Source organism: Hemitrygon akajei, chromosome 6, assembly GCF_048418815.1.
Source record: "Hemitrygon akajei chromosome 6, sHemAka1.3, whole genome shotgun sequence".
Taxonomy (NCBI): Eukaryota; Metazoa; Chordata; class Chondrichthyes; order Myliobatiformes; family Dasyatidae; genus Hemitrygon; species Hemitrygon akajei.
In genome coordinates this window covers 119,826,361-119,848,690 of record NC_133129.1, presented here as the reverse complement: position 1 = coordinate 119,848,690, position 22,330 = coordinate 119,826,361, and the positions used below count along the sequence as shown (strand labels likewise).

The window sequence follows — 22,330 nt, the reverse complement described above, 5'->3', positions numbered from 1 at the left end:
CAAGTTCACTGACCATCATGTTTTTAATTAAGTAAGATGATTGACTACACAAATGGAAATTTTCAAGTTTAGTTTTTTTGGTATACACTGGAGAAGCATTAATTTATAAAAATGTGATGTGGGAACTCTGAAGATGAAATGGAGTGCCGCCTGCTGTTGAAATTGGGAAAGTACAGTATTTTTTTTCCTCTTTTTATAATAATCTGACAGGGATGGGATGAGTGTCCTGATCCTGGTATCTCATTAGACCTTCAGCATCTAAATCTCTGCTATAACATTCTGAAGCAGCTTAATGACCTTTAGCACATTCAAGTAATCAATAAATAACATAGCCACCTTGCAGAAAACTGCAGGGTCCTACCACTGAGTTAGCTCAAGGCTAAGGAGGCATTTGGTATGCAAAAATCAGATTATTTCAGCACTTCAGTCAGATGTTTCATTACCATCTTGAATGGTAATAGTAGTGAAACAATTATTTCAATTCTGCTGACAAAGTCAATGCTTTAACAAACTCCAAAACAAAAAAAATCTAAGGAGACATTCAATCCTCTCATACATTAAATTTAATTTTCATCAGTAAGTTACACAATTCAAAAGTGTATTTAATTAGAATTCCACAAGTATTCTAAAATATAGTATATATTAAATTTCTACCAAAATTGTCATCTTAAAGCTTGCCTCTATCAACCCATCTGACTAACCAAAATAGACTGGTTTTCTGATGTGGATCTGGATAATTTACCACAGAAGATACTCCCATTGATTAAGCTGCTAGTTCTATGTTTTTAAATAAATTAAAGTTTACATTTGAAAGACTTACTGTTAGTACTTGCTTCTACGTAATTGTGCTAAATTAACAGAAAGATATTGGCAACTGAGCTTTCATACATAGCAACAGACTTCAGTGATGTACCTTCACATATGAGTGAGTTCCCATAATGTTATTAAATTAAAATATCTGACATATGTATATACATTTGTTCCTACAAACAAATGAATTAGTTTCCTCTCTCTCTCCACTTTTAATATTTGTTCTTCTGTATCAGTCACATGCACTTTTGATGTCATTCATTACAATACTTAGTGTATGGTTACCATATCGAGTTTATACGTTTTCTGACTTAAGGATAAAACTAACCATCTTCTCCTGGGGATTTATTACTCTGAAGTGATCCTGAAGCTTCTTCAACCTCTTTTAATGTAAAGGGCATAACTAATCCTTTCTGTTCTTCCAAATTTAATTTTGGAAGGGTTATTTGTGAAGGGTTATCTATCTCAGCAATCTTATTTTGTGATTCTGATTGATATAGTTCAGTATAAAATTTTTTTAAAGTTTCATTAATTTCTAAAGGTTTATAAATAACCTTATTTACACTTGTTCTAATTGCATTTATTGTTTTAGAAGCCTGTTCTGTTTTCAACTGCCAAGCAAGAATTTTATGTGATCTTTCACCTAATTCGTAATATTTCTGTTTAGTTCTCATAATTACTTTTTCTGTACGATATGTCTGGAGTGTATTATATTGTAGTTTTTTATTAACAAGTTGTCTTCATTTTTCTTCTGTCGTATATCTTTGAGATTCTTTTTCTAACTTTATGATATCTTTTTCCAATTGATCTATTTCTGCTGTGTATTCCTTCTTAATTTTAGATGTATAACTTATAATCTGACCCCTTAAATATGCTTTCATCGCTTCCCATAATACAATTTTATCCTCAACTGAATGTAAATTTGTATCCAAAAAAATTGAATTTGTTTTTTCATAAAGTCACAAAAATCTTGACGTTTTAATAAAATTGAATTAAATCTCCATCTATAGATCGATTCCTCCTTATCCGTCATTATCATTGTCATTGTCATTATCAAGGGGGAATGATCTGACAATATTCTTGCTTTATATTCCACACTTTTCACTCTATCTTGAATTTTTTTGATAATAAAAAAAATCAATCCTTGAGTAAGTTTTATGTCTATTTGAATAAAATGAATAATCTCTTTCTCTTGGATTAATTTTTCTCCATATATCAATCAGATTTAAATCTTTCATTAATGATAAAGTTAGTTTTATTACTTTTGATTTTGTAGCAACTTTAGTTGATCTATCCAAAACTGGATCTAAACAAAAATTAAAATCTCCACCTATTAATATTTTAATTTAAAAAATTTATTTGAATTTTATAAAAAATTTAAAGATTTATTAATTCCTCCTTTTATGGAATTAATATACCAAGTGGAGAGAATGCATAAACTCCCACAATCTTTTTTAACAGCGATCATAACTGTATTGCCAAAAAAAGATAGAGATCCTTTAAAACCAACATCATATAGGCCTATTTCTTTGTTCAATACAGATTATAAAATACTAGCAAAAATTTTATCTAATAGAATATCTAAATATTTACCCAAATTAATACATATGGATCAAACAGGTTTTATTAAAAACAGACAATCAATGGATAATATAACCCGGTTACTTAGTATAATTCATTTGGCACAAAAAAGAGAGGAAATGAGTGTGGCAGTTGCTTTGGATGCAGAAAAAGCATTTGATAGATTGGAATGGGATTTTTTATTTAAGGTATTGGAAAAATATGAGTTTGGAAAATCTTTTATACAATGGATTAAAACTTTAAATACTACTCCTCAAGCTAAAGTAGTTACAAATGGTCAGATTTCAACACCATTTTGCTTAACGAGGTCAACTAGACAAGGCTGCCCATTATCACCTGCGTTATTTGTATTGGCAATAGAACCATTAGCTGAATTAATTAGAACAGATTCAGACATTGGGGGCTTTAGAGTTAATCAAGAAGAATATAAGATTAATTTATTTGCTGATGATGTTTTGATTTATTTAACAAACCCATTGTAATCTTTGCAAAGATTATCTTTTAGATTGGAAGAATATGGGAAAGTATCAGGGTATAAAGTAAATTGGGATAAAAGTGAAATTTTACCCCTTACTAAAGGAAATTATAATCAATGTCAATTAGTAACTCAATTTCGATGGTCAATAAATGGGATAAAATATTTAGGTATTAGAGTTGATAATGATGTAAAAAATTTATATAAACAAAATTATTTGCCATTATTAAAAAGAATAAAAGAGGATCTTGATAAATGGATGATGTTACCAATAACATTAATAGGTAGAGTTAATGCTGTAAAAATGAATATATTTCCTAGATTGCAATATTTATTTCAAACTTTACCAATACAATTACCTCAGAAGTTTTTTCAAGAACTGAATAAATATGTAAGGAAATTTCTTTGGAAAGGAAAGATGTCAAGAATATCATTGGAAAAATTGACATGTAAATTTGTTTTAGGAGGGTTAGAACTTCCAAATTTTAAGAATTATTATAAAGCAAATCAACTTAGATTTATTGCGTCTTTTTTTGATGAAGAAAAACCGGCATGGATTAGAATAGAATTAGATAAGATAGGAGAAAACATACCAGAAGATTTTATATATAAATGGGAATCCAAATGGATACGGGAAAAAAAAGAATCTCCTATATTAAGACACTTGATTGATTTATGGAATAAGGTAAATATGGACGATGAGATAAAGAAATCTTTACTAGCAAAAAGAACTTTAATTCAAAATAGGCTTATTCCTTTTACAATGGATAATAAACTTTTACGTAACTGGTTCCAAAAGGGGATTAAATATATAGGTGATTGTTTTGTAGGAGGTATATTGATGTCATTTGATCAATTAAAAAATAAATATAAAATATCAAATAATACTCTTTTTTGTTATTTTCAATTAAAAGCTTATTTACGAGAAAAGCTGGGTCAAACAATGTTGATGCCAAAACCTAGTGAAATAGAAATATTAATTCAGAAAGGAAAAATTAAAAAAATTATATCTTGTATGTATAATTTGATTCAAAAACAGACAATTAAATTAGGAATTCATAAATCAAGACAAAAATGGGAATCTGATTTGAATGTTAAAATTGATGGAAAAAATTGGTCAAGATTATGTTCTGATAGTATGAGAAATACAATAAATGTTCGACTTAGATTAATACAATATAATTTTTTACATCAATTATATATAACACCACAGAAAATAAATAGATTAAATTTAAATATGTCTGACCAATGTTTTCGATGTAATTAAGAAATTGGTACTTTTTTACATTCTACTTGGTCTTGTTTTAAAATTCAATCATTTTGGATAAATCTAAGACTTTTATTGGAACAAATTACTGGAGTACAACTTCCACATAGTCCAGTATTATTTTTATTAGGAGACATTGAAGGGATAATACCGAAACTTAAATTGAATAAGTATCAGAAAAAATTTATAAAAATTGCATTGGCAGTAGCCAAAAAAGTTATCGCAGTTACTTGGAAATTTGATTTATATTTAAGTATGGATCGTTTGAATAATGAAATACATAGTTGTATTCCACTTGAAAAAATTACATACAATCTAAGAAATGAATATGATATATTTTTGAAAATTTGGTTCCCATACTTATAAAAGATAGGATTAAATACATAGGTCCTTTGAAGATAAAATTATAAAGTAATCGGGGAAAGAAAAAAATAAATATTAAAATTATTTTGAACTCCATGGAGCATGTGGGGATCCTCCGATATCCAGGCAATCCTTCTCTTCTTTCTTTTTTTTTTCTTTAGATAAGGGTTAAGGGGAGGGGGGAGGGTCAATATTATTTTTCTTACTATTTTATCATCACATTTATTCTTGTAATTTTCTAAAATTTAATAAATAAATAAATAATAAAAAAGGATAAAACTAACTATTGGATGTCTGCAAAAACAGAACCCATTAATTACTTGGGCCTTTATATGTATAATAAAGAGTGCAGCAAGGTGGAGAAGTTAACTGAGAGCTTTGAAAGTGTAACTAGATCCAAAGGATTAAATCACAAACAAGAGAATACTGGAAATCCAAGCAAGACACACAAAATGCTGGAGGAACTCAGCAAGCCAAGCAGCGTCTATGGGAAAAGAATAAACAGTCAATATTTCAGGCTAAGAGCCATCCTGATGAAGAGTCTTGGCCCGAAACATTGACTATTTACCCTTTTCCATAGCTGCTGCCCAGCCTGCTGAGTTCCTCCAGCATTTTGTATGTATTCCAAAGGACTAAAACCCAGCTTTCTCTTTCAAATGCTAATCAACTCCTGCAGATTTCATGCATTTTTAATTTCTACTTCAGAGTTCAATACTTTTACTCTCTGTAATGGGAGTGTTACATTATTGTGAAACTGTATATTGCGTTCATCTTGACAAGTGTGATGCAGTTTGTATAATCAATTAAAGCTTGAACAAGGTAAATGAGAAGGCCCTAAGGAGGGTTGATGCACAGAGGAACACTAGGGTAGAAACTCATAGTTCCCAAAAGTAACAACACAGGTGGATGTGATGGTGAAGGAGGTAGTAAAGGCAGCATTATGGCAAATCAGCCTTGTTAAGTTGTGACATGGAATATAAGAGCTGCAAAGTTTAAAATACTGGTGAGTACACATCATGAATATTGTATGCAGTTTGGATGTTATAGTTCTGAAGAGAGAGTACAGAAGAAATTCACCAGAATGTTGCCTGGGATAGAACATCTCAGTTATGATGAGAGATGTGATAAGCCAGGTTTGTTTTCTTTGGAAGAGTGATAGGGGCAGTCACAAGGAAGAGGGGAGGAATCCTGATGGAGATGTACAAAATGATGTGGGACATAAATACAGAGCAGTAAACTTTTCCCTGTGAGTAAAGTATCCATAACTAGAAGGCATGTTTAAGGTAAGAACTAAGAGGTTTAGTGGAGTATCATATAAATTTTCTTTCACCCAGAGGGTGGAATTTGGAACGCACTGCCCAAAAGGGTGCTGAAGACAGAGACTCGCAATATCTCAGAATTGGCAAGGAATAGAAGGTTATGGACTAAATGCTGGTAAATGGGATTGGTACAGACGAGTACTAACATAGCCTGAAAGTATGTCCCATCAGGCTGAATGACAGCTTCTATCCCACTGCTATAAGACTATTTGAAAGGTTCCCTGGTATGATAGTATAAACTGTTCACAGTTTACCTTGTGAACCTGCACCTGATTGCTACCTGTAACTATAACACTTCTGCAGTCTATTATAGTTTTTACCTCATACTATTTCAATGTACTGTTGCAATAAATTGATCACTATTAACAGCATACAAGACTTGTTTTCCATTGTACCTCAATACATGTGACAATAAACTAATTCACTTGATAGTCTGCACATACAAGGTACGCTGAAGTAACTGATTCTGGACTGTGTAAGTCTAGCTCTAAAAATAACGACATCATTTTTAAAATTATCACATTTGAGAGCACATTCAAGCTATAAATTAGTCTGAGTTTGAATAAGCTGTCCAGAGTTTGTACTTTTGGTCTCTGTGTCTGTGCCAAACAGGGCAGTGCTACATGGAGTGAAACAGAAAGATGGTCACCCAGTAAGGCAGCTGTCCACATTAGCCAGCTCATGCCCAGAAACAACACATGTCTGTGAACAGATTGCCATCTGAGTATCTTATGGTATAAAAGACAAGAAAATTGCATCAGGCTGGATGCATTCAACGTTAATATTTGACTTGGGAGTAAACAAAAGTTCTAATTCCTAAATTGGGAGAAAATAACTCAACTGTTTTTTGCAATACATGGTGGAAGAGAAGAATTCAATCTAGCCCACCTTAAACCCCACTTCTGCTCAAGACAAAGGCTGTGGATACTGGACAGTTGGTAAGTTTTGCTTTAGCAAAGACAGCAAAGATTATGTCAGAGGATAAATTGTTAAGATATAGATTAGCAATGATCTCTCTGAATGGGGTAACAAACAAGATTCCAGCTCAGTCACCAGATGATCACCTGGGGTGATCATTATTATTTAACATTCAGGAAAATTCAATCCTTTGAACTCTAAGATACTGAACGAATGAACTGGCTCCTTCTGCACAACCTGGATTGATTATACAAGGAGGGAGACAAAGTGAGTACGCAATCAACTGTCTCCTTTTTCTCTGCCTCACTGTCTCAAATCCGCAGCAAATGTGTCTGACAAATGTGGATGGTGATTAGATCAGTGCAAGCTTAGAATCCAGTATTCACCTGGGAGGTGGCACACATTCAGGGTTACCGTCACAAAAATCCCATTATCAGTGGCTAATAATAGTGTTTGTATTATTAGTTACAGTCAATTCACTGTTCAAGTCTGGGTTTCGCAAAACTTCAAATACAAAAAGAAACATAGTACAGGGATATTTTTCTGGCTTAGCTCTCCATCAGCAATTCTTATCTCCTCATGATCCAAACTAGTGTGCGTGCAATAACTTACTCAAAGATAATGATAGTAGAAAATTCTCTTTCCTGAAAATCATAAATGGGTCCTTGAGGTCAGGTATGTATGTATTAGATGTCGCCATATTGCCTTAGGGACACTTTAAGGTCATTGCTGGGCCACACAGTAAATTACTCCAATAATTTATCATTGCTCAGTTGCAGAGATTGACAACTTGATGTTAATAAATGTCTCAACCAGAGTCATTTAAAACTGGGTGGATCTATTGTAAAACACTCAAGACAACTTGCATGTCATATACACTGAACACAAATATTTTTAAAAAAATGTAGCTCCCTGTATTTAAAGGACAACTTAAAAAAAATCCACATTTTAAGCTTCCAGATAAAGACTTAAAATAAGGCATATCCAATTTTCCCATTTCCCTGGAAACATTAGTCACACTGCAGTTTCATGAAATATATTCACATGGAGTAGATAGAAATTCTTATTTGCAACTTTTAATAATAACGGATCTGGAAAATCTGCCTCCCCTTTAACACCACCTGCAGGCTTATGCAAGCTGTCATTTCAGAATGAAACAGAATTTGCTTCAGCTCTCACTGACAGTTGAGACTTGAATCTAAATTTAAATAATTGGCACATGATTGTGTTTATCAACTAGCTAACAAAAAAATCCAATTCAGACATGTAGATATTCAGATATTATAGTGCACTAACTGTTACTTAAACAAAATGCCCAGAAGCATTCAATAAGTGAGATTATTCTTTCCGGGGATGAATTCAGGATTGTGCAGATCAGAGATGTCTTTGGAGTATATTAATCTCCCTCATGAATGCAGTGCGGTAGAATGGATATCCAGTAATAAATTAAAACAAATGAAGTCTCTGTATGAAGATTTGCCTGGGCACATGGAAAGAAAAAAACACTTAGAATATAGAACAGTACAGCATAGAGGAGGCCTTTCAGCCCGCCAAGTCTACTCCAGTCAGGAAACTAACCCCATCCGCCTGCGTACGAGAGGTATCTCTCTATCCCCTGCTTGTTTATGAGTCTGCCTCCTACCACCTCCTCCAGCAATGTTTGCCAGGCACCTACTGCCCTCAATATACAAGTATATTTTATATATAATAAAAATATATAAAAACTTCCCTTGCACATCTCCTTTAAATGGTTTTCAAATGAGACAGGTGCCATCTTACATACACCTGTGCAAGAGCCTGTGTACACATATGTGTTTATGCATAATCATGACAGCACAGGTGGACACAATTGCTCAGCAGTCCCATTCTCCTACTGGAACAAAAATAAATAAATATACAATCTTACAAGTTAATTAAGATAGCCTATTCATGCATTAAATGGTTTAGCTTGTATTTAAAACTTATTGATGTTATGGATCTAATCCAGCAGAATCAGATTTGACTACTTTCTGGTTACAGCAAAGGTCAAGGTCAAAAGTGCTGAATTACATATTAATTATTAACCCTTCACTTGCGAAGTGGCTGCATAAACCATATAGAGCTGGACCTTTCAATAACCACAAGCTGCCTGAACGGGTCAGTTGAATGTCCTCGGTCATCTCTGGTGAAGCCTGCTAATGACAGGCTGGATCCGAGCTGATTGATGAGGCTCAGTGCAGGGCCCTTCTGATCACAACTAGCTGTCCTGCCCCCTTTTTAGGCTTATTCTTGTAAAATTCCTTAAACTGAAGTGGCATTGCTATTTTTAATGGTCAATCCTAAATAATAAGTTGCCTCTTTTTAAGAAACGTGGTTGAGACCATTTTATGATCCTTGCCTTGCTTAAATGGCTGAAGTTTTAAATAAACTTTAGCTGAGGGGGCTACCGCCAACAGGATAGATCACACAGCCTACTAGATGGAGTAAGTGAAAACACATCTGTGATGTGTGTCCTGCAAACAAAGCAGAAAGAATCCTGAAGAATAAATTAGTGAAACAGTAGAATATTTGAAAAAAAGCTGGCAATTGCAAATGCAAATATAGTAAAACAATAGTGAGCTACATGACCACCCAGATGCCTTATGGTTTGGTGCCTAGATTAACTGGTTAATATTTCCCATGCTCTCTTGAAACTCCACAGGACCCAAGTTCACATACTTCCTTGAAACTCACCGTAACCCCAGCTCACACACTTGCTTAAAACTCACTGGAACCCCAGTTCACGTGCTCCCTTGAATCTCAGTGGGTTCCCAGTTCACGTGCTCCCTTGAAACACACTGGGATTCCAGTTCATGTGCTCCCTTGAATCTCAGTGGGATTCCAGTTCACATGCTCCCTTGAATCTCACTGGGATTCCAGTTCACGTGCTCCCTTGAATCTCACTGGGATTCCAGTTCACATGCTCCCTTGAAACACACTGGGATTCCAGTTCATGTGCTCCCTTGAATCTCAGTGGGTTCCCAGTTCACGTGCTCCCTTGAAACACACTGGGATTCCAGTTCACGTGCTCCCTTGAAACACACTGGGATTCCAGTTCATGTGCTCCCTTGAATCTCAGTGGGTTCCCAGTTCACGTGCTCCCTTGAATCTCACTGGGATTCCAGTTCACATGCTCCCTTGAATCTCACTGGGATTCCAGTTCACGTGCTCCCTTGAATCTCACTGGGATTCCAGTTCACATGTTCCCTTGAAACTTACTGGGATTCCAGTTCACATGCTCCCTTGAATCTCACTGGGTCCCCAGTTCACATGTTCCCTTGAAACTTACTGGGGTTCCATTTCCTGTGCTCCTTTGAAACACACTGGGATTCCAGTTCACGTGCTCCCTTGAATCTCACTGGGATTCCAGTTCACGTGCTCCCTTGAATCTCACTGGGATTCCAGTTCACATGCTCCCTTGAATCTCACTGGGTCCCCAGTTCACATGTTCCCTTGAAACTTACTGGGGTTCCATTTCCTGTGCTCCTTTGAAACACACTGGGATTCCAGTTCCTGTGCTCCTTTGAATCTCTGGGTCCCCAGTTCACATGTTCCTTTGAAACTCACTGGGACCCCAGATCCTGTGTTCCCTTGAAACTCACCAGGACCCCAAGTTCCTGTGCTCCCTAGAATCTCAGTGGGTCCTCAGTTCACATGTTCCCTTGAATCTCACTGGGACCCTAGTTCACATGTTCCCTTGAGACTTATTGGGAATCCTGTTCACATGTTCCCTTGAAACACACTGGGATTCTTATGCTCCATTGAAACTTGATAGATTCACTCGAAAAATTAGAATAATATTGCGCAATATCTCAAGTGTGCCAAATGTATGATAGGGTCTTAAATAATAGGCAAAAGTCTGGAAAATCTGCTGGTGCTGGCAGCATTGTGTGCCAGATTATTAGAACACAACTGGCAATTCAAAGACAAAGAGAAACCCAAGTTTCTCGTCTCAGCTACCTTTGACGACCTTGCAGGTAGCTGAGAAGAGAAACAAGGGTTAATGGGTAATTTAAATTCTGTGGGAGGGGATGTTAGTAAAAATATTTGTTCCCCATTCCTAGCTAGTAGTCCAAGATAGAAATTTACTCATTTGGGTGCTAGATTAGGACCTGACTGAGCTTGGTTAATGGGTAATGAAACGTAGTCAGAAGCATGTAGTATGATGTAGTAGGCCATTACGATGCCAGTATGATGTAGTAGCCATTATGGAGACTTGGCTGGCACCAGGGCAGGAATGGATTCTCAATATTCCTGGATTTCAGTGCTTTAAAAGGGATAGAGAGGGGGAAAAAAAGGGGAGGAGGGGTGGCATTACTGGTCAGGGATACTATTACAGCTGCAGAAAGGGTGGGTAATGTAGCAGGATCCTCTTTTGAGTCAGTATGGGTGGAAGTCAGGAACAGGAAGGGAGCAGTTACTCTACTGGGGTATTCTATAGACCCCCTGGTAGCAGCAGAAATACCGAGGAGCAGATTGGGAGGCAGATTTTGGAAAGGTGCAAAAATAACAGGGTTGTTATCATGGGTGACATAAACTTCCCTAATATTGATTGGCACTTGATTATTTCCAAGGGTTTAGATGGGGCAGAGTTTGTTAAGTGTGTCCAGGATGGATTCCTGTCACAGTATGTTGACAGATCGACTAGGGGGAATGCCATACTAGATCTAGTATTAGGTAACGAACTGGGTCAGGTCACAGATCTGTCAGTGGGTGAGCATCTGGGGGACAGTGATCACCGCTCCCTGACCTTTAGCATTATCATGGAAAAGGATAGAATCAGAGAGGACAGGAAAATTTTTAATTGGGGAAGGGCAAATTATGAGGCTACAAGGCTAGAACCTGCAGGTGTGAATTGGGATGATGTGTTTGCAGGGAAATGTACTATGGACATGTGGTCGATGTTTAAGGATCTCTTGCAGGATGTTAGGGATAAAGTTGTCCCAGTGAGGAAGATAAAGAATGGTATGGTGAAGGAACCATGGGTGACAAGTGAAGTGGAAAATCTAGTCAGGTGGAAGAAGACAGCATACATGAGGTTTAGGAAGCAAGGATCAGATGGGTCTATTGAGGAATATAGGGTAGCAAGAAAGGAGCTTAAGAAGGGGCTGAGAAGGCCTTGGCAAGTAGGATAAAGGAAAACCCCAAGGCATTCTTCAATTATGTGAAGAACAAAAGGATGACAGGAGTGAAGGTAGGACCGATTAGAGATAAAAGTGGGAAGATGTGCCTGAAGGCTGTGGAAGTGAGCAAGGTCCTCAATGAATACTGCTCTTCGGTATTCACCACTGAGAGGGATCTTGATGACGGTGAGGACAATATGAGTGAGGTTGATGTTCTGGAGCATGTTGATATTAAGGGAGAGGAGGTGTTGGAGTGTTAAAATACATTAGGACGGATAAGTCCCCGGGGCCTGATGGAATATTCCCCAGGCTGCTCTACGAGGCAAGGGAAGAGATTGCTGAACCTCTGGCTAGGATCTTTATGTCGTCGTTGTCCACGGGAATGGTACCGGAGGATTGGAGGGAGGCGAATGTTGTCCCCTTGTTCAAAAAAGGTAGTAGGGATAGTCCAGGTAATTACAGACCAGTGAGCCTTATGTCTGAGGTGGGTAAGCTGTTGGAAAAGATTCTTAGAGATAGGATCTATAGGCATTTAGAGAATCATGGTCTCATCAGGGACAGTCAGCATGGCTTTGTGAAGGGCAGATCGTGCCTAACAAGCCTGATAAGAGTTCTTTGAGGAGGTGACCAGGCATATAGATGAGGGTAGTGCAGTGGATGTGATCTACATGGATTTTAGTAAGGTATTTGACAAGGTTCCACACGGTAGGCTTATTCAGAAAGTCAGAAGGCATGGGATCCAGGGAAGTTTGGCCGGGTGGATTCAGAATTGGCTTGCCTGCAGAAGGCAGAGGGTCGTGGTGGAGGGAGAACATTCAGATTGGAGGGTTGTGACTAGTGGTATCCCACAAGGATCTGTTCTGGGACCTCTACTTTTTGTGATTTTTATTAACAACCTGGATGTGGGGGCAGAAGGGTGGGTTGGCAAGTTTGCAGACGACACAAAGGTTGGTGGTGTTGTAGATAGTGTACAGGATTGTCGAAGATTGCAGAGAGACATTGATAGGATGCAGAAGTGGGCTGAGAAGTGGCAGATGGAGTTCAACCCGGAGAAGTGTGAGGTGGTACACTTTGGAAGGACAAACTCCAAGGCAGAGTATAAAGTAAATGGCAGGATACTTGGTAGTGTGGAGGAGCAGAGGGATCTGGGGGTACATGTCCACAGATCCCTGAAAGTTGCCTCACAGGTAGATAGGGTAGTTAAGAAAGCTTATGGGGTGTTAGCTTTCACAAGTCGAGGGATAGAGTTTAAGAGATGCGATGTAATGATGCAGCTCTATAAAACTCTAGTTAGGCCACACTTGGAGCACTGTGTCCAGTTCTGGTCGCCTCACTATAGGAAGGATGTGGAAGCATTGGAAAGGGTACAGAGGAGATTTACCAGGATGCTGCCTGGTTTAGCGACTATGGATTATGATCAGGGATTAAGGGAGCTAGGGCTTTACTCTTTGGAGAGAAGGAGGATGAGAGGAGACATGATAGAGGTGTACAAGATATTAAGAGGAATAGACAGAGTGGACAGCCAGCGCCTCTTCCCCAGGGCACCACTGCTCAGTACAAGAGGACATGGCTTTAAGGTAAGGGGTGAGAAGTTCAAGCAGGATATTAGAGGAAGGTTTTTTACTCAGAGACTGGTTGGTGCGTGGAATGCACTGCCTGAGTCAGTGGTGGAGGCAGATACACTAGTGAAATTTAAGAGACTACTAGACAGGTATATGGAGGAATTTAAGGTAGGGGGTTATATGGGAGGCAGGGTTTGAGGGTCGGCACAACACTGTGGGCCGAAGGGCCTGTACTGTGCTGTACTGTTCTATGTTCTATGTACCACCATCATGATCTCCTCCTAATTAATCACAAACCCAAGAACACTGCAAGGACAAGGATATTTGTTTGCTTCCCCACTCGCCAACACAAACGCAACAAATGTACGATGCCCTGCTGAACCCTCAAGTTCATGTGATGGAGCATTTGTCGTTGCTGGCTAGTGATGCCCAAGTTGGCCCTCCAGCTCAGATTAACTCATTCCCCTACAAAGCCTGAAAGTGACAATATATCAGGGCAAGTAGGGGTGTAAATGTCAGACTAGGTTTGTAGAATCTGCTCAGTCTTGTGAATTGTAGGTCAGATTCAACTTAATTCTGTACAGCACTAAGTAAAATAAAACTCATTTTAGGCCAATAGAAAGGCCCACAAAAAAGCTTCATGGAGCTGTCTTAGACTGCCATCCTGGTATAAAACCCAGCTGCTGGACACAAGTGAAAAAGATTTCTTTGCATCCAAGTATATAAATCTGCTTACACTGAGATTACTAACAGCTTTGCTTCAATCAGGGCGGTACGTTAGCACAGTGATTAAAGCAATCACTTTACAGCACCAGTGATCACTGATCGGCATTCAATTCCTGCTGCTGCTATAAGGAGTTTGTATGTTCTTCCCGTGACCATATGGGTATACTCCAGGTGCTCCAGTTTCCTCCTGCATTCCAAGGATGTACAGGTTAGGGTTAGTGAAATATGAGCATACTATGTTGATCCTATAAGCATGGCAATACTCATGGGCTGCCCCCAGCACATCACAAATTATGATGCAAACAAACAATATATTTCACTGTATGTTTTGACCTAATCTTAATCAAGAAAAAGCTCACTATAGACAATTCTCAAATCATTTAGCCCGTAAAGAATCAATTACAGAGGAACTTGCATCCTCTTACCTATTACTAAGATAATAAAGCAAAAACTGATATACAAAGATTTAATCCAGTTCCTCAAAGACACAAAAAAATGTACCAGATAAACATGCTATAATAGTCAAAAGCTTCTCAAAGTTGATATCTCAATATTTATTATAAATTATCTGAACATTAAAGAAAAATGTTAAAATGCTGACATATGCATAAAGTTAGAAAGCTATTTGTGTTGGTCCAAGATTAAAAATATTCTATGTTCAGAACTACTGAAATCCTATATGTGATCAGTTCTCTAATGACATAACGTGGGTTGGAAGCACTGGGTGACACGACGTAGTAGGTTTTCAATTGCCCATGCCAACTCCATCTCCCATCTTGTTTGTCTGTCCTCCAGACAAATATCATTACTTCATTAAATATGATTACTAGCTGAAATCTTGCAATATTATGATTGTTCCCTTAGAAACGTAGAAAACCTACAGCCCAATACAGGCCCTTCGGCCCACAAAGCTGTACCGAACATGTCCCTACCTTAGAAATTACTAGGGTAACCCATAGCCCTCTATTTTTCTAAGCTCTATGTACCTGTCCAGGAGTCTCTTAAAAGACCCTATTGTATCTGCCTCCATCACGGCCACCGGCAGCCCATTCCACACACTAACCACTCTCTGCATAAAAAACTTACCCCTGACATCTCATCTGTACCTACTTCCCAGCACCTTAAACCTATGTCCTCTTGTGGCAACCATTTCAGCCCTGGGAAAAAGCCTCTGACTATCCACATGATCAATGCCTCACATCATCTTATTAACCTCTATCAGGACACCTCTCATCCGCCATTGCTCCAAGGAGAAAAGGCCGAATTCACTCAACCTATTCTTATAAGGCATGCTCCCCAATCCAGGCAACATCCTTGTAAATTTCCTCTGCACCTTTTCTATGGTTCCCTGTAGTGAGGTGATCTTGTTTCAGACTTCTCTAGCCCATTCAATATTCTCTGTATTAGGAGATTCCCCCTCATCAATATGGTAGCCTTGTCACACATCTAATGGTCCCCGTAGCAAATCTAGTCTTTGCCCACTACCATATTGTGCAACTTTCTTTCCAGTTTAGCAAACAGTTTGGAAATGGGATTACATGTCCACGTTTTCTTCAGACTCCTGGACTATCTTGGCTGTTATTCCCCTCAAATTTTCCGCAGGGTCTAAAGCAGAAAATGTGCACCCAATGGAGCTGCACGAAAGACCTGTGTCAGTTTGTCTCATCCACTTAGTTCATGCAAACACATTTGTAATTCAGAGGTGCTAACTGCTGTATTCATCAAATGTTAAGAATGATCAGTTTCAGGTGTAATGCACACCTGATGAAGCTTAACTGACAAATGTCCCATGTGAAACGACTAAAGGGGAAGTTGACACTAAATCCCTGGAAGTTATTGCACAACTTAGGGGCAATACCAATAGCAAAAAAAAAGTGCAGACAGAGAAACAAAATTTACTCCATTAAGCCACAAAATCCTGGTGGAATGCTCACAGGAACTTCCACATTAAGGAAACCTCAGTAGGTGGAATACATACAGAAAATGCTGGAAGAGTTCAGCAGGTCAGACAGCACCTGCACAAAGAGAAATATCCAACATTTTGGGTCTGTGACCTGTTCTTTTGGGTAGTGATGGTTAGGGACTGATGTGCTAGTTGACCCTGATCCCAGTGCCACATAAACTGAATAATCTCAACCCCAAGCTTTGGTGTGGTATGATGTTAACCTGCCATTTAAAACTCTTAGTCAATCTTGGTGACAAGATTCAGACATATACTAGCCTGTGCTTGTGCCCAGAATAAGCAGTATAGGACCTTCAAGTGGACTGCAGAACTACAAGACATGTCTTTGAACCCCTAAAGGACACTTGAGGGATGTTCACTCTCAACTACACCCTGCTGCCTTTCCTCCTGTGAGCTCCTCTGGGAAGAGGACCTTGGCTCTGACTCTTTTACTCCAGCTCCATGTTGTGCAAAACACCCAAGAGGGCTATAAAACAATCCATGACAAGCAACAACAAAATGCATTCAAACGTCTTGGTAATGTACAAATTTTTATGTTTGACAAGAATCAGATGGCCCTTAAAAAGCATTAATTTCTTGGTCACTAATTTACTAATTGCCTTTTTAAATTTTCAATGTTATATATTTCCTTTTACAAACATATTAGCAGCATTTCTTACAGAACTCCTATACAGTTCAACTCGGGAGTAATGCCCCTGGATAACTATTATGTTCTAGTAACAATTTCTTGACTTAACTTTCTTTCACTGGTAAATAACTTACAAAGTTATTTCTTCACAGGATATTGTAATTATTAAAGTTTTTGATACTTAAACATGGTGCTACACATTCTCCTGCTTTCTTCCGTTCACTATAAAAATGAGTGTGCACAGTCTGATGATTTGAGTATTAACCCAGCTGACTGTTAATTTGTACTCACTCTTTTGTGAAGATTCCCCGTGGTCCAGTTGGGGGAGTGCTGCCTCTTTCAAGCCCATGTGTTTGAAGGATCTGTCTAGCAGCTGGACTTAAACGAACACTTAAGGAATAAAAGGAAAGATAAGAAAATGTCAAGATAATCTTGGCTGACATTCCACGACAGAATTAACGGACAGATTACTAGTGGAGACTTGTTCTGCCAAAGATGCCATTTTTTGGGAGAGACTTTAAGCTGAGAGTCTACCTGCTCATTTGGGCCATGTGAAAGGACTCACTGCACTACTTCATAGATACCTGGTGAACTCTCCTCTTAGTCAAGATGTATCTTTTATATCTTTTCTGAAACACTAATAAACTCATAGGCCATTTCCACTTTCCTACTTGTGAGAGCTTGCTCTACGTAACTTGATGCATTTTCCACATTGTAAGAATGACCATATTTCAAATATATTCTAGCTGAAAAATCTTAAAAATATGTTGAATGGAAAGTAATTTAATTTAGCTTTAAGTTATACTATACATAAGTGTCTCAATTTCTCTATACTTACTTGCCTATCCCAGCTAAATGCTGTGCTTTGCTAGAGGTAGATGCCAGAGGTGCTGCTGGTTCCTTTGGTGCAGGTACAGTTTGGACAGGCATTGGAGTGCGTTCTTGAGTGGGTATTTCAACTTGTTTCCAGTCTTCATTTTCAGCCACCAGCAGAGCAAGCAAGGACCCTAACATTATATCTTTGGTACCTTCCTCCACCTAGATATAGACAGATTAAATATTTTAATGGAGACTGAAAGACCCATTATCAATTACAGTTAAAAGTGAAGCTGCACCTATTGTATATTGCCTAAAGCAAATCATAAATCAAAGACCAACAAGATTCACCCCGTTTCTGTCAACACCTCGATACTGAGTCTGCCTGCTAACTTGGTCAGCTCACCTTGATCTGTAACCTGGTTCAAAATCTGCCAATTAAAACACTTCTTGGCAGAATGAAGTAAAATCTAACTTGAAAGGCTGCTTTACTTTATCAAAATGTATCTGAATAAATTATTACCAACTTATATGACATGAAATGTTTTGCAGCAGCAGTAGAGTGCAAAGACATAAGTAAATAGTGCAAAAAATTGGTTATTGAGGTAGAGTGCATGGACTGCTCAGAAATCTGATGACAGAGATAAAGAAGCTATTCCTAAATCATCGAATGTGGGTCTTCAGCCTCCAGCAGGAAGAGGAAACACTGCCACCATACGTTCCCGATTAAAACTGAAGGGAAATTCTCACAGGGCACCATTTGTTGCAATTGCTGTGGATTTCCTCTATTCCCCTCAATGTCAGTGATGCTTGACAAACCAAGTCACTCGACTTGTGCTCTCAACATGCTTCCAAAACCTATTGATTCCGGTACAGCTCAAATTTCAGCATGGAACCTTTTGAAAAACAATCAGTCCTTTACAAATGTCACATAATCAGTAGGTCAGTCATGTGGGCAGTTATGCAATAATTCTGAAAGCCTCCAGGATATAATTCATGCTAAAAACTACAAAAGACAGTATCCAGTGCAGTGGTTCTGATTAAAAGATTAGAAATCAATTATATGGATTGATCTTCTTCAGTGGAAGAAATTATATTCATTCCATTACCAACCCAGTTGTCTAAAATAAATTTTACAGTAGTATCTATTTAAAAGAGGTATAATGAGATTTAAAAGTAATTTACAAGCTCAGCACACTGACTTGGAAGGAAATGACACATTATCCCCCTTACCAAAAGTTTGGGAGCAAACACTAGCAGGAGGACAGACAGCAGAAATGGGAGTCAGAAAAACGAACAAAATTGTTAGCTCGTATGTTTAATCTCTTTGTATAGACTCTATTCTTAGTGGGAGCACTGCATTAATTGAGAGGTTTATGGTAAACCATCAATACATTCAGCATTCACATATCACTAACTACTACTTTAGTTGACTTGCATTCTGGCTCTCCACTCCTTCAGCTCCTGGCAGCTGTCCTCCCCTTTAAGTCACTGCTGCTCTCAATTCCTTTGGCATTCTTTGCCACAATTGCTTTTCTTCTGCTCCCACGACCTGGTGAACTAGAGTTGAACTGAGCTGAGTTCTCGCCTGCTGTAGGAGGTTGGTTGCCGGGTGAGTGGAGAGAAGGGATCTGTAACTGGCTCAGTTGACTACACTGAAAATCACGTGGGCAAGTTACCTAATGTGGAATGCAGAATATAGGGTGCCAAGATAAAAATCATTCATTTATTTTTCTGAAGAAAAACTGGTTTTTCAATTTAAAGTTCTCTGAATTCTCTAACTCTGTACTCACACACTGCTGTGGAGACTGTTATTCACCATTTCAAAGTTCAAACTTCAAAATAAATTTAATCAAAATATTAATATGCTTCTATATACTACCTTGAGATTAATTTCCTTGCAGGAAAAATAAAGATATATAATAGAATCTATGAAAAATTATACATGAATTATACTGACAAACAACCAATGTGCAAAGGAAGTCAAACTGTGTAAAAAAGGACATGAGTTATAAAAAACCTTGAAAGTCAGAGAATCAGTTCAGAGTTGTGGTGAATGAAGCCATGCTGGCTCTGGAGCTTAATGTTTGTAGGATAATAACTGTTCCTGAATCTGATGGCCTCTGTACTTCCTGCCCATTAGTAGTAACAAGAAAAGAGGATGGCGTGGGTGCTGGGAGATTTGATGACGGATGATGCTTTTTTGTGGCAGTGAGTGAACTTTGCCTGTGCTAGACTGGGCTGTATCCACCACTTTCTATGGCCTTTTCTGTTTCAGGGCATTGGTGATTCAATACCAGGCCAAGGTGCAACCAGTTAGGATATTCCTCACTGTGCATCAATAGAAATTAGTCAAAGTTTTTGGTGACGTGCCGAATCAATGCAAATTTCTAAGTAGAAGCACTGTTCCCCTAATGATGACTGCCTCCTGGATCTCTGGCTTCTTCCTCCTGTAGTTGATAATCAGTTCTTTGGTTTTGCTGCCACTGAGAGAGGTTGTTGCTGATTTTCAGTCTCCCCCCACATGCTGATTCGTCAGACCTTTGGGTCAGCCAACAACGGTGGGTGACACTGGCAAGCCACTGGAGCTATACTTAGCTACACAATCATAGGTATAAAGTGAATAGAGCAGGGAGCAAAGCGCACAACCTTGAGGTGCACCTGTGCTGAAGGACAGTATGAAGGAGATGTTGTTGCTAATCCATACAAAATGGGGTCTGCCATTGAAGATATCAAGGTAGTATTGGATGCTGAGATATAATCAATGAAGAGCATCTTAATGTATGTATGCATCGTCATTGTCCAGGTGCTCCACGACTGAGTGAAAACGGCACCTGCTGATGACATTTTGTGATAAAGTATCCAAATGACTCCTCTGGCAGGAGTTGATAGGTTTCATGACCAAACTCGCGAAACACTTCAGCATAGTGGACTTAAGTGCTAATGGACGATAGCCCAAGTCCATAAGACACAGGAGTAGAATTAGGCTATTTAGCCCATCGAATCTGCTCCACCATTCAATTATGGCTGATCCTGAATCCCATTAACCCCACACGCCTGCCTTCTCGCCTGTAACTCCTCAGGCAGGGAACATTTCTAAATCTCATCCACTAGACAACAACTATGTTCACGACCTTTCATGCAGAATTTTTGAGACTTGGAATGGGTAATATGCAAATTTTAAGAGATTTTGGATTTGTTTATTGCAGTCTCAATTCAGCAATTCAATTTAATCTCAAATGAATAACAACATGGTCATTAGTTCATATATTAAGTATTTAATAATTGCCACCAAAATAACATTAGACTTTAAACAATGTCAAAATTCTTAAACTAACCTGCCATCATGGATGTGTTAATATAATGATGAAGACTGACAGTGCCTGTTGGATGTAATTTGATATGTACCTTGCTAACAATAAAACAGAGCAGAGAAGTGGGATGAATCAGATAATTCTTTCACAATCTAGATGCCCACCATTTGTGCTGGCCAGAACATCGTACAATTTAAAGCTACTTCATTGTACTTACATGAAAAACTGATCTAACATGCAGCTTTCTCAAAAGTTCTCTGATCAGATAGACACCCTGATCCAAGAGCTTTTAAAGGAAAAGCTTGACCATGGGATGTGTTTGAAATTGGCAAAATGCATTCGTGCACTTCTCAATCTATCTCATAATTTTGAGATATGGTATTTCTGTTATAGAATTTGCACAAAACATATGGTGTCAGACTGAGAGCACCTATAGGGGAGACTGGTTTCCCTTCCCTAAGTTAGTTGGTTGCCTGGCAACCCACAATGGTCCTATTTCAGGTATGGGCAGATTTATGAGAGTGAAAATTGCATGGTATCTTGAATTTGATATCTGGATTACTGGCCTTGAGTAAGAATCATTAGTTTACTACACAGAATACTTTTTTTCCATACTCTAAGTCCATATCTAGTGATGGTCCAGCTGAAATCAGGTCATTGTCTTGAGGTATTGAGGAGTAAATGGAGTAGAAAGTTGTAAACAACACTATATCATTCTGTCAACAATAAAATAAAAAAATAAAATCATTATCAGTTCTGTGGTGCATGGGCCTTTTAACAAGAGTGGCAGTTACTGAATCACTGCCAAGTGAAATGGATTATCAGCGAAGAAGCAATTACTGTACATTTTCTCTTGATGAATATTGGTAAGGCCAAATTCAGGTGCCAATTATTATCATTTATCTGTTTTTTAAACAAAGAGCATTGTTTGCACAGATATAGCTACCAGTCCACATTTTCCTAAAGCATAATACCCTGTGTGTTTATTTCAGCATGCTTGGGAACTCACACAACCCTATCCTAATTTGTAACAAATAACCATCGACCTTTCACAATTACACTCACTGACTTGCTCCCGTAACAGAAACATAATTCTCATCCTCCTTTCAATTATTTAATTAATTCTCGGCTTTTTCCAATTTGCTCCTGTGTATCCTTAATCTCCTTCACCTAATCACTTGCAGCTGTGCCTTCTGATATTCAGACCTAAAATCTGAAGCACCCTGCTCTTAATCCCTCGGCTTCTCATTTGAGAGGGTCTATTAAGTTTACCTCTATATCCAAGTGTGAAGCACATTAAAGACATTACATAAATACAAGCTTTTTATTACACACATTTACTTATTTGGAAGTGCATAGTGAAACCATGATCATATCCAACAATGTACCAATTCAAAGTCTTTTACACCAATAATGCAAACAAATACCACCAATGAAAAGAGAAAAC

At 38.1% G+C, this 22,330-nt stretch overlaps 1 protein-coding gene across 2 annotated transcripts in view; it reads right to left on the bottom strand.

The window, feature by feature from the left end:
• Nucleotides 1-22,330, bottom strand: part of pdhx (pyruvate dehydrogenase complex component X) — a 231,935-nt gene that overhangs the window by 108,717 nt on the left and 100,888 nt on the right. For both annotated transcript variants that reach the window (XM_073049131.1, XM_073049130.1), the window contains exons 4-5: nucleotides 17,592-17,791; nucleotides 17,045-17,143 (exon numbers count right to left, since the gene is read on the bottom strand). In XM_073049131.1, the coding sequence (XP_072905232.1) occupies nucleotides 17,045-17,143; nucleotides 17,592-17,791 (299 nt within the window). The remainder of the gene's footprint in view (nucleotides 1-17,044; nucleotides 17,144-17,591; nucleotides 17,792-22,330) is intronic.